This window comes from Mastigoproctus giganteus, chromosome 1, assembly GCF_048544385.1.
Source record: "Mastigoproctus giganteus isolate SK-2022 chromosome 1, ASM4854438v1, whole genome shotgun sequence".
Classification (NCBI taxonomy): domain Eukaryota; kingdom Metazoa; phylum Arthropoda; class Arachnida; order Uropygi; family Thelyphonidae; genus Mastigoproctus; species Mastigoproctus giganteus.
The window spans coordinates 100380030-100392826 of NC_143575.1; the positions used below are offsets into that span (position 1 = coordinate 100380030).

The 12797-nt window shown below is 37.9% G+C and overlaps 1 protein-coding gene across 2 annotated transcripts in view; it reads right to left on the reverse strand.

Moving 5' to 3' along the window:
• The window catches only part of Polr1B (RNA polymerase I subunit Rpl135), a 332313-nt gene that overhangs the window by 104532 nt on the left and 214984 nt on the right, over positions 1-12797 (reverse strand). For both annotated transcript variants that reach the window (XM_090381414.1, XM_090381406.1), the window contains one exon: positions 1026-1202. In XM_090381414.1, coding sequence (XP_090237540.1) covers positions 1026-1202 — 177 coding nt within the window. The remainder of the gene's footprint in view (positions 1-1025; positions 1203-12797) is intronic.

Sequence of the window (12797 nt, forward strand, 5' to 3'; positions counted from 1 at the left end):
TTCAGTTAAAGATGAACCAGACTTGGTATTATATTTTGTATCATATGTGTAGACCAGTTCCCCCAACCTTTTATTCACATAAGAACCACTTTTATGAGGTAGAGTTCATGGACCACAAAAAAATATTAAACTATACGTGCAAATACATATAATTATTTTTTAAATGCACTGATATGTATTCATATGTACACAGAGTGGATGTCAAGATATCAATGCATTGATATGTACTGATATCTTCACAACCACTCTGTGTTTGATGCTATCTATATACACCAACTGCTATGCCTCTTACAAGGCTACTTCAGTTTCTGCAGTGATGTTCTCTGGTTCCTAAGCTCTCCTATCCAAGAAGACCTTCATCCTAAAGGTCAGAACAAAGACTCAGTGATATAACTGCTGGTGTGCCCCAAGGCAGGGTTCTGTTCAGAGTTCAGTTAATTAGTTAGTTATTTGGTTTTTAGGAGCATTATAGTTATAGACATACTTGTATCTCCCATCACTCTTGATGGCACTGTTGCCTACTGCAAAAAAAAAAAAAAAAAAAAAAATGGAGTTTACAATAAATCATCACAAATGTTAATCATATTTAGCAGTCATGGGCTTGAATCCTGGTCACTCAAGTTGTGGACCTGTCATCCATGGAACACAGGTTGGGAAACACTGGAGTAGAGTATTTCCAAGCTTTGGAAATAAAAAAATTGCAGGGTGCACAGTCAGGGCTGTAGGGCAGATGAAGGAATGCATTTGACATTAATCCTGGCTGAGTACTCAAAGATGCTACGAGCAATGTGAGATCCTGCAATTTCATGGTGCAGCATCCCCCCACCTGATGTATCTGTTAGTGAATTAACAGATACATCAGAAAATGAATAGTCCTGCTAACATTTCTTGATAGGAAAGTGAAACCATCTTCAAATAATGATCACAGTTACACTAGCTACCTGGTTAGTAAATTTTAGATTATTTATCATGGACATCATAAAAAAAAATTCAATCATCAGAGATAAAACAGTATGAACACTCACAGTATAAGAAATAACAGCAACTACAGCATTTGTTCCCAAAGGATAATTATCCATCTCATAGTAATCATACAAGGCAGGACGAGTAAGAGGAGACTGGGGTGTCTGAATACGATACAATTTGTTATCAGATCTATACTTGAATGTATGACAAGGTGTTCCCATTGTCTGTTTACCCATCTGTAAAAAAAAATAAATAAATAAATAAATAAAAAATGGGTAAAGATAATTTAATATAGCTTTTAATGTTTTATTCTCAAAATGAATCATTTATTAACATTTATGTTCAGTTTAATTCCAATCTTCAATCAAAACCTTATCCACTGGGTTCCAGTCATCCTATAAAAATATTATTATGGTACACATTGTGATACTAAGCCCATCTTAATGCAATACAATTAATTAATACATTGAATACCACCAAAAGTAAAGATTTCCCCCCCCCCCCAAAATAAAGTGATAGTTTAGTCAGTTTGGCCAGCTGCCAAAATCAGAGCTACACAACTGAGAAAGATGATCCGTGACTGTAGAATATCAAAGTAAGTCAATCAGTGTCAGACAACCAGCCAGCCTTGCACACAAGAGTGGTGAATAGCTATTGTCCAGGCCAGTAACGGTTGGTGGCAAGAAAACCTTACCCAAGAAAACATTGCCAATTATAAAATATACACATTAGCAAAAATGTGTATTTTATAATTTTATGAAATACAGTTCTGTTTACTGCAATTGCAATTTAGAAACTTTTAGGGAATATCTTCAATGGTCAGTAAGTTATAAAATTAAAAAATTTGCTCACCATTATGAACCAAATTATCTGGCCACTGAAATACTCTTTATTTCATAAATCATTGCTAACCAAAGCCATTGATGTTTCCATTAGTTTTAATCTTACTACAACAAAATTTTGCTAATACAAAGTTCAAAGGAACTAAATTTTCAGGTTTTATAATAATGAGGTTCACCAAAAATATTAAAACTTGACCATTTTTAATGTTATTTGTGTATTAACATTTATCTTCCATATTACATATTAATATTTAAGCTTTGGCTAACAATAACAAGAATAATATTTTTCTTAGACTTCTTTGTTTATAAGAGAAACCACGGGGAAAAAATAAAACAGTATAATTAAAATGAAAATATATAACGAGTAACACAAACTAGTCAAAGCAGAAATCACAGTATTAATATTAAAGGAAACATAAAAAAAAAACCAATTAACTCTTCAATAAATTAACTTAAAGAAAGAATTCATTTTGTTTGGTGGTCAGCAATTTCTGGTGTTAGCATTGCTGCAGTAGCAGCAGCAGCAGCAGCATCATCCAAAAGTCCCCAAATTCTCCAATAAAATCCACATGTTCCTTCAAAATCTCACGTGTTCTATATCCTGTCCCATAATATTAATTAGCTGGACCATATTTTTAAATGATATTAGCATTAGCATTAGTAGAGGCATTTGATGCAAGAAAGCAAGCTTATGCAGCATCAGCCAAAAAAAAAAAAAAAACCCCACTTCCACTTCACCCCTCTGTTCGTTCAAAATACCTGTCCAGCTGAGCCTTAAACTTATTTAGGCTATCAACCTCCACTACAAGGGATGGAAGTCTGTTCCACCAACCAACCACCCGCTGGCTAAAGGCAAATTTCCACACGTCTATCCTACATCTGTCTTTCCTCAATTTGAATTTATGCCCTCTCAGGTGATTTTTCTGAGCTAGAGGAAGAATCCCATCAGCATTGAGCATACTCAAACCATTCAAGGCTTTATACACCTCTATCAGATCACCTCGCTGGTGCCTAGTCTCCAGACACTGTAATTTGCAAAACTTAAGCCTTTCTTCGTAAGAGCACCCCTTTGTTCCATTCACTAATCTTGTTGCCCTTCTCTGTACTCGTTCCAGCAGCTCTACATCCTTCTTGAAATGAGGCCTCCAGATCTGTATACAGTACTCTAGGTGTGGCCTGACCATTGCCTTATACAAGGGAATAATCACTTCCTTATCCCTGCTGGAAAAATTCCTGTATATCATTGACAATACTCCATGAGCTACTCTTGCAGCCCGTCTGCACTGCTCAGAGATATTCTCATGAGAATATTCTCATTGAAGCCACTGGTGCAACACCGTTCCAAGAAATAACATCATAAATACATTCTATTTTAGATGAAAACTGTTCCCTTCTGCTGCACTGAGGATAAGTACCTTATTAGGCAGACTTGAGATACTCTAAATGCTGCTAAATGCAAGGTCTTACACTTGGGGAATAGCAAACCACAAATAAATTATACACTTGGTGGGTTGAATTAAAAACAGTGGAGGAGTCAAGGGTCTGGGAGTTACAATACAAGCAGATATGAAGTTTTCTGAACAGTGTAAACAGGTAGCCAGGAAAGCTGATGGTGTCCCATTGATGATTTATCGAATATTATCCTGTAGAGACAAGGAGCTCATAATCAAACTGTATAAGGCAATCGTACGTCCACATTTGGAATACTATGTTCATTTATTTGGTTTGGTTTTTTTTTAGGAGCATTAGCAACTAAGGTCATATTGCTCCGGGAATAGGCGGTGGTCATCTCCTGACCTTTCCGCATCCTCCATATTTGGTGGTTACGGGCTCGAACCCCAGTCTAATCAAGAAGCGTGTGCTACGCACTGCTGCTCCTGCCCACCTGGCTATGGAGGCACCGAATACTATGTTCAAATAATGTACGGAGACCTCATCTGAAAAAAGACATTGTACTTCTTGAAAGGGTCCAAAGACTTGCAACTTAAATGGTGAGATCGGCAGAAAGATGACAGTATGAGGAAAGACATTATGTGGGCTACAGAGCAACCAGGCACCTCAGAGGTGACCTGATTGAGATTTATAAGGCTCTGAATGAAGGTGGAATTCTTACTGTTATAAAGAATTCCAAAACTAGGGGTCATAAATTCAAATTACAGGGGTTGTAAGATTAATTGTAGGACCACATTTGGAATACTGTGTTCAAGTATGGAGACCTCATCTGAAAAAAAATACACTGAGGGCTGCAGAGCTTGACAATCAGGCACCTCAGAGGTAACCTGATTGCAATTTATATGGCTCTGAGAGCGATTAGTAAGATGAATGAAGGTGGAATTCTCACTGTTATAAAGAATTCCAAAATTAGGGGTCATAAATTCAAATTACAGGGAGTTGAGTTTAGATTAGATTGTAGGAAGTTTTCTTTTAGCCAGCAAGTCATTGACTGCTGGAACAACAGCACATGTCAAAAGGTAACTCTTATAGATACGAGGGTGGTTCAATAAAGAATCGCCCTCACCTACTTCCACATATTGCAGAGTCATGATATTTTGTGTGTAACATCATACATATCTGTGTACTAAAGGTGAAAAATTTCCACCCTGTGTCTTAATCTGTTTTTGTCTTACAGAGCTGAACATGTGACAAAGTAGCATCATGGACAAAATTGAAGCCAGAGCTGTAATCCAGTATCTGTTCTTGAAGGGGAAATCTCCTAAAGAAATCCACAAGGAGATGACTGCTGTATATAAGGATGATGCTCCATCCTATGGCATTGTGAAGCACTGGCATAGACAGTTTAGGTGTGGTCAGACATCGGTAGAATCTGAGCCCATTCTAGGTTGTCCCCATTCAGCCATTGTTGATAGTACAATCAGAAAAGTGGAGTCATTAATCATAGATCACCAGACATCTGTGCATGAATTGTCCCAGGAGATGAACATTAGTGTGTGCTCTGTTGAAACAGTCCCTCATGACCAAATCCATTTACGGAAATTGGGTGCAAAATGGATTACCCGATTATTGACTGCTTTCCAGAAGGCTGATCGACAACAGAAATCACAAGAGTTGTTAGCCCTATGCCAAAAAAATGAGGAAGACTTTTTCTCTCATCTAATCACTCAGGATGAAAGTTGGATACACCATTTTGACCCTGAAAGTAAAAAGCAGTCCATGGAATGACGATATCATGGTTCCTCACCCCCCCCCCCCCAAGAAGGCAATGGTCCAAGCGTCAGCAGGAAATGTCTTGCTGACAGTGTTTTGGGATGAGAACGCATAATAATGACTGATTACCTGCCGAAAGGTAGAACAATTACAGTTGCCTATTATGCCAACTTACTCACAAAATTACGGGAGAAAATCAAAACATGTAGGCGTGGCATACTGTTCAAAGGTGTGAGAATGCTTCAAGACAATGCCCCAGTTCACACTTCTGAAATTGCAACAACACAAGCAGCCACTTGTGGATATGAAATACTGCCCCATCCAGCCTACTCACCCGATCTTGCACTATCGGACTTCTCCTTGTTTCCTTCCCTCAAATCATTTCCTCAGGGGAACCCACTTCCCTGATGACGAGATACTCATTTCTGCAACAGAGTCATGGTTCAAAGACCAACCTCACCACTTCTACAAAAATGGTATCCGTACCCTCATCCATTGATGGGAAAAACATGTAAATCTGCAGGGTGGCTATGTAGAGAAGGACTAAAACCTGTGCCAAGAATCAACAGACTAGCACTTCTGCAGCTAGGTGAGGGCGATTCTTTATTGAACCACCCTTGTAATTCTCATTCAATTGATAGATACTCCCATAAAATATCAAGTGTCCAAACAACAAAAAATAAATACATGATAGGGCTATAGTCAGCAGAAACTCTAGTCTCATCTTGACCAGGGTAAACTCCCTATATTCTCCTTTTGCAGCCAGCATACAGATTATATGATTTTCGACAAGTACATGTTATATCCTTGTACTACAGCTCTGGACATCTTTTGGACCCAAGCTCTGGACATCTTTTGGACACAATAACTATAGATTCAAATTGCTGCTCCCCTCTCTGGCACTGCTCTGCAATGGATCATTATGTAAATCAGCAAGGAGAAATACTGGAAGAATTCACTATTGCAAATTGCTTCCTTATGGCTAACAGAGCTAATCTGTTCTTGACTTTAGTAATGCACATGGTGAGAGTAATATATATATATATATATATATATATATATATATAGCACTTATAATACTCTTCCTTGCAAGAAAACTAACAAACTGAAAAGTCAGAGAAGCATGGTCAAGTGTGACCACAAGGCTAACATTTACCAATTGATATTAACACCAAGGATCCCTGAAACAGACCATACCAGATACTCAGTACCATCAGCTGTCTGGAAAAAATTCAATCAAGAACTTAATGCCATCCTTACAGCACAAACAGCCAGAAATTTAGACCTCTGGAATGTGGCATATCAACTTCTATGCAGCAAACTATCTAAGTGGAAATCGAGGACATCACATTGATGAAAAGGTAACACTACAATTACATGGCTACACACACAACCATAAATATATTAAATGAAATAATAAGCATCAATGAATTTCCAAATTCACTAGAACAACAAGCTATCATGGAAGGAAATAACAATTGCACCTGGGTAGAGGAACCCAAGTTTACCCAACAAGAACTGTATGTTGCAACAAATAAAATGAAATCAGAAAGAAAAAAAATGACTTGGACATAAACTAACTGAAGGATGATGTGATGACTGCATTCTGGAAGAAATTTCAAACTTACTACTGTCTATAATGATTCATTCCTGAATGAGGAAGTCTTTCTAACTTAACAGAGATAAGTAACACTAAAATTACTCCACAAAGGAGCTGGAAAACCAGTGACTAATCCTAAATGACCATAGGCCAATTTGCCTACTGTATTTGGGCAACTGATTCTCCTCAGGGCCATCGAATATTACAGGGCAGCAAACTCAGAATCAGATAAATAGTATAGATTCAATCAAGGCTACAATACAGAAGGAAGGCATAAACAAAATCATTGGAGCAATGGAAACAACCAAACAAAAACACCTGCTTGCTATACAAATTGATTTTGAAGGTGACTTCAACTTCTTGAGTTGCCAAGGCATACTCTACAGTTCAGACAAATGAACTCTCATGAACATTATATATCATCAAAAGCTACTTCCCTGGAAGAATGGTAGCAGTGGAAATAAAACATCATACCATCATGAAAACCAGGGGATGCCCTCAAGGTTCTGCTGGAATCTAGTGATGGATGGCTGGTTAATAAAAACATAAGATAACATCCAAATGGTAGCCTTTTTGGATGACCCTTGACCAAGATGCAGCCTCCATGCTTTTGGAGGCTGTATCTTGGCCAAGGGTCATCAGTTCAAGATACAGCCTCTACTCTTGTGGAGGCTGTATCTTGAACTGATAACAGAAAACAGAGCAAATCATATACTAAACAAACATCACTCGGTCCAACTTCCACCAGCAGAGAATCTCTCAAAACAATTCTTTTGAAAGTAAAGCTCAGTCAAACAAGCTATATTTTGTCACCTCACCTTTTTAATCTTTATGCCGAAGATATCATGTGTGAAGCTTTGGAAGATTTAGAGACTGGCATCAAAACTGGAGGATTGAAGATAAATAACCTTCATCATGTAGATGATACTGTGCTAATTTGTAATTCTAAGAATCATCTTAAAGGAACTCTGAAGCAAGTAAGAAGAAAGGATTGTTTCTGAATGTGTGTAAAACTAAAATTATGGTGATTGGTGATAATCTCGATTCCAGTAAAGTGAAGGTTAATGGGCAAGATATCAAAGAAGTTGATGAATTTGATTACTTAAGGTCAAGAATAAATGAAAATAGTGACTGCTCAAATGATGTAAAGAGACGACAGGCAGTTCCAAAAACATTGGTCGCTGATCTAATAAAATTATGGAGAGATCATGATCTGCCCCTAAAGACGAAACTGAGAATCACTGATTCATTAATTTTTCCAGCTGCCACTTATGGATGTGAAAGGATAGAATCTGAAAAGAGTTGACAGAAAGAAAATTGAGGCATTTGAAATGTGGTGTTACAGGAGAATACTGCAAATTTCTTACTTGGATCGAAGAACAAATGAGTGGGTATTGAATAAAATTGGCAGGCCTAAAATTCTTCTTTATAGCATCAACAAAAGAAAACTCAAGTTTTTTGGTCATATAGTATGAAGGGAAAACTTTCTGTTGAAGGATATAATGGAAGGGAAAACCAAGGGGTATCTTCCTGTTCATCCCTACAAACCTCAAAGACTAGCCTTGCCTAGGTAAGATGGGTGACAACCCTGGTAATGAGACAGGGCCCTGAATGCACATGCCAGGAAGTTGCCTTTGAAATAATTGTAGCTTCCGGGTTGCCGGGGGGGGGGGTAGTGAAACAACATAAACACACTTTTTTTTATATCATAAACTCTGCATCATTCAGATTATTGGCTTTGCAGATTTGCATCATTACCTGACAAACTGCAGAGCCAAGTGGCATCTCAGGATGCTAAAAAGACAATGGCACAGTAATAATAATAATAATAATGAAAAGGTTTAACTGACAATTCTGTTTTATGTACCTGCTGTAAGGTATATAGAACAGATTGTACCAATCTTAAATTAAAACTTAGTGTTTATTTTGCTAAATGAAATTGAGTCACTGAAGAAATGAGTTTCTGTGCCATCTTCAGTGACTCAATTTCATTGAGTCACTAAAGATGGCATAGAGTAGGAATGAGCAAATGGTTGAATGGACTGTACAGGAACAGAAATATAATTTTCTGGAGAAAGTTCTGATATTCCCTGTCAGAGACTTGGCAATTTCGAATCTCCTCTCTTTAATCTTCTCTGGCTCAAAATCTCTCTACCTCATTGTGACAAATTCATCTGTTGTCTCTACCGTTCTCCCAACTCCACTAATCACTTGGAGCTCTTTGCCTTCCTCTCTTTGCAACTTGACTTTCTCCAGTCCAACTTTCCTAACAGTGAGGTAATTTTCCTTGGTGATTTTAATGTTCACAACTCCAGCTGGCTTCCGTTTTCTAGTCACACTGACCCAGCTGGTCGAGATGCTGAGGCTTTTGCAATTACTAATGACCTAGCACAGATTGTTCATTTACCTACAAGATTACCGGGCAATCCTAATCATACAGCCAATACATTTGATCTTTTTCTCACAAACAACCCACCCTTCTAAATACACGGTCGAAGTGAGAGGTCCTTTAGGCACTTCAGATCAAAACTTGGTGATTGTCTCTTCTCCAATGGAACCTTTATCTCATGGCTATTCCCAACCTCGTGTTGTTTGGCATTATAAGAAAGCAAAATGGGATGACCTGCGAGATTTCTTTTCTTCTTTTCCTTGGTCGGATTACTGTTTCAAAACTTCTGATGTCAACGTCTGCTCAGATCGTGTCAGTGAAATTATTCTTGCAGGAATGGAATCCTTTATCCCACACTCCACTTTAAAATCTCATCCCTTTATCTAAACCTTGGTTTTCCAATAAATGTGCTAAGGCTGTTCAAGAGAAGAATGTTGCATATCTTAATTGGCTTGTTTCTAATTCTTCAGTTTCATTTTCTGCCTACATCAAAGCTCGCAACAATTGTAAAGTAGTTATTAATCAGTCCAAACTAGAGTTTGAACAGGCTAAGAGTAGAAAACTTGCTTCTTGCCCTAATGGTAGCCGAGCATTCTGGTCTCTTACCAAAGCTATTGGCCGCAACTTTTGCCCATCTCTGCTCCCACCTCTGTCCAAACCACATGGTACTGTTGTCACTTCAGCCAAGGATAAAGCTGACCTGCTAGCATCCCATTTTCCTTCTAGCTCATGTATTAATGATCTTAGTAAAACACCTCCCACCATTCCCAACACGCTCCATTCAATGCCTCCTGTGGTCTTCCGTCTAAAGGATATCAGAAGGATTTTGATGAATCTTGATGCTAAGAAAGCTACAGGTCCTGATGGTATTTCTCCACTTGTCCTCAAAACCTGTGCTCCTGAACTTACTCCTATTCTTTGCCGCCTTTTTTCACTTTCTTATTCCAAAGGTGTTTTTCCTTCTGCTTGGAAATTTGCTCATATCCAGCCAGTTCCAAAAAAGAGTGACAAATCCCTCCCATCCAATTATCGTCCCATTGCAATTACTTTACTCTTTCTAAAGTAATGGAGAAATCAATTAACCGCCAACTCTAACTACCTAGAAACCTTCCGTCTGATCAACAATCGCCAGTACGGATTCCGTTAGTGTCGATCCACTGGTGATATTCTGGCTTATGTTACCCATTTATGGACTAATTCGATGGAAAGGTTCGGTGAAACACAAATAGTTGCTCTTGACATCTCAAAGGCTTTTGATCGTGTTTGGCATAAAGGTCTTCTAAACAAGCTTCCATCTTATGGTTTGCCAACTGTTTTTAGTAATTGGTTATCCAATTTTTTCTCAGATCGCTCACTGAGGGTGATGGTAGATGGCTCTCTGTCTTCTAACTTCTCCACTAATGCAGGTGTCCCCCAAGGTTCAGTTCTTTCCCCCACTCTTTTCTTCTTGTATATTAATAACCTTCTTCCATTGACTGGAAATCCTATCCATAGTTTTGCCGATGATAGCACATTGCATTCCACTTTCCATTTTGAGAAACCTTGTCCTGCTCAATCAGCTTCAACTTCTCGAAAATCTGCTACCAATTCCTTAAATGCCGATCTTCAGGTAATTCTCCAGTGAGGCAAAGACAACAAGTTGATTTCAAACCTTCTAAAACTCAGTCTTGTCTTATATCTTGCAAAAAGGATTCTTCTGCTCCTATGCTTATCTTTAGTGACACTCCGATTTCTAGGAAAATGATATATCTCTTTTGGGGATTACCCTGACTTCTAATCTCTCTTGGCACAAGCACATTACAAATATTGCTTCCTCTGCATCTAAAAAACTTGGTTTTCTCTTTCGCTCTCGGCGTTACTTTTCTTCCAAACAGCTGCTCACTCTGTATAAATCGGAAATCCGCCCTGCCATGGAATATTGTTCCCACATATGGGGTGGTGCCCCCAAAACCTCTCTCAGGCTTCTTGATTCCATTCAGAAGAGGGCAGTTAGGTTAATTAATGATTCATCTCTAACAGAGTCTCTCCACTTGCTGTGTGATAGACATACTGTTTCTGCTGCATGCCTCTTCTACAGATACTTCCATGGGCACTGTTCTTCTGAATTGGCTTCTATAATTACTGCTCTCTCTTTCAAAACAGTCTGAACACGTGCCGCCACCAGCCAACATCCATTTACTGTCCAACTTCAAACCCACAGAACCAACTTTTCATCTTCCTCTCTTATTCATTCAACTGCCGTTTTCTGGAACAACCTTCCTTCATACGTATTTCCTGAAAATTACAATCTACAGAAGTTCAAGTCCAATATCAACAAATATCTTCTTTCGTCTTCTCAACCTCCAACCCAAGCACGGTACTAAGTACTATAGGTTCTAATACCTCTCGTGTTTGGGGTTAACATAAAAAAAAAAAAAAAAAGAAATCTCATTAATTATTTGCCTAATTTAGTTTAAGTTTATTTAATTTTTTTATGTAATTAGTTGTGTTATTTTATAATAAAAATTTATAATTCTACAATCAGAATATTTAAGATAGAGATACACTTGTAGAAAAATTGTGACAGACAGATGTGGAGACCTTGTCTAATTTAAAAGTTTATGGTGGAAAATGTTGCCTGCCCCTATCCTAGAGAAATAAAATTGAGGGTCTTTTCATACACTGAATTATCTGGTGACCTGTCAGGTGAAAGCACTCCCAATTCAGGCCTCAGAAGAAAAATGACCAAATGAAGATAAGGACTAGAGATGTTCCAGCAAACACACCCAGGAATGTCTGCTGAGAGCTAAAATGGATATTAACAAGAAGTTATTAGTTTTCAAGGGGGGGGGGATGTAGATTAAAAGAGCATTATTATACATGTAGGAACTAATGATATTATGTGACAGCATGTTGGATAATTATTAAGGCATTCGGAAAAAGAAAAAATATATATATACATACATACTATATGGATTTATCCAATAGATGTGTTCAGATATAGAAGATTTCCTGGAGATGTGTTTAGATATGGAAAATACCGTAGCACCTGGAGGTATTTATCTCCTCCTCCTTGCCCCTGTGAAGTTGATAGAAGGTGACAGCGTGCCCTGCACTCCGAAAATTTTATGGAAGCAGCTTTTATACCTTCCAACATCATATCATTCTCTGTCACGTAGCAAGACTGTGAATGTGAGGTCAGAAGAGAACAACATTATAGTGCTGTATCCGAAAGCACAAAACCTTGACATCAACCCATTTGAACATAAAATGTAATGTAATGTAATGCAAAATTAGGACAAGGCCAAGACAGCCTCCTTTGTTAACACTGTACTCTTTAAAGGAAGAGTGAAGCATAATACCACCAGCATTCTATCAGAAAACAAGCCAAAATTTTTACATTACCTTTTCCATAAATAAATCATTAAAAAGAATAAAAATTTTGAGAAAGAATTAATAAAGCCCCATTAAATATATCAAGTGATCAGATTGTTTTGCTGAAATGTCATAATTAAGTTGAAAATGCCTCAACAATAACACTTATATTTGGCAATGTTTTCGGAATACATTGTTCTATTATTCTAATCCCTCTACAGATCTGGCAACAGTGAACTATTGAGAGGTCTACAGACAGGTTAGAATAATAGCTGAAGTTAGAAGTTACAATAAATAACAGCTGTGTTGCAATGTCCAGACAGCTAAAATTAGAAGTGGCAACTGAAGTTTGACAAATGCAAAGTACTGCATATGGGTAGTGGTAATCCCAGAGAAATGTACCAGCTACATGGTGTTACACTCAGGGTAGTCGAGAATGAAAGAGACCTGGGGGTAATTGTGCAGTCAGATATGAAGTTTT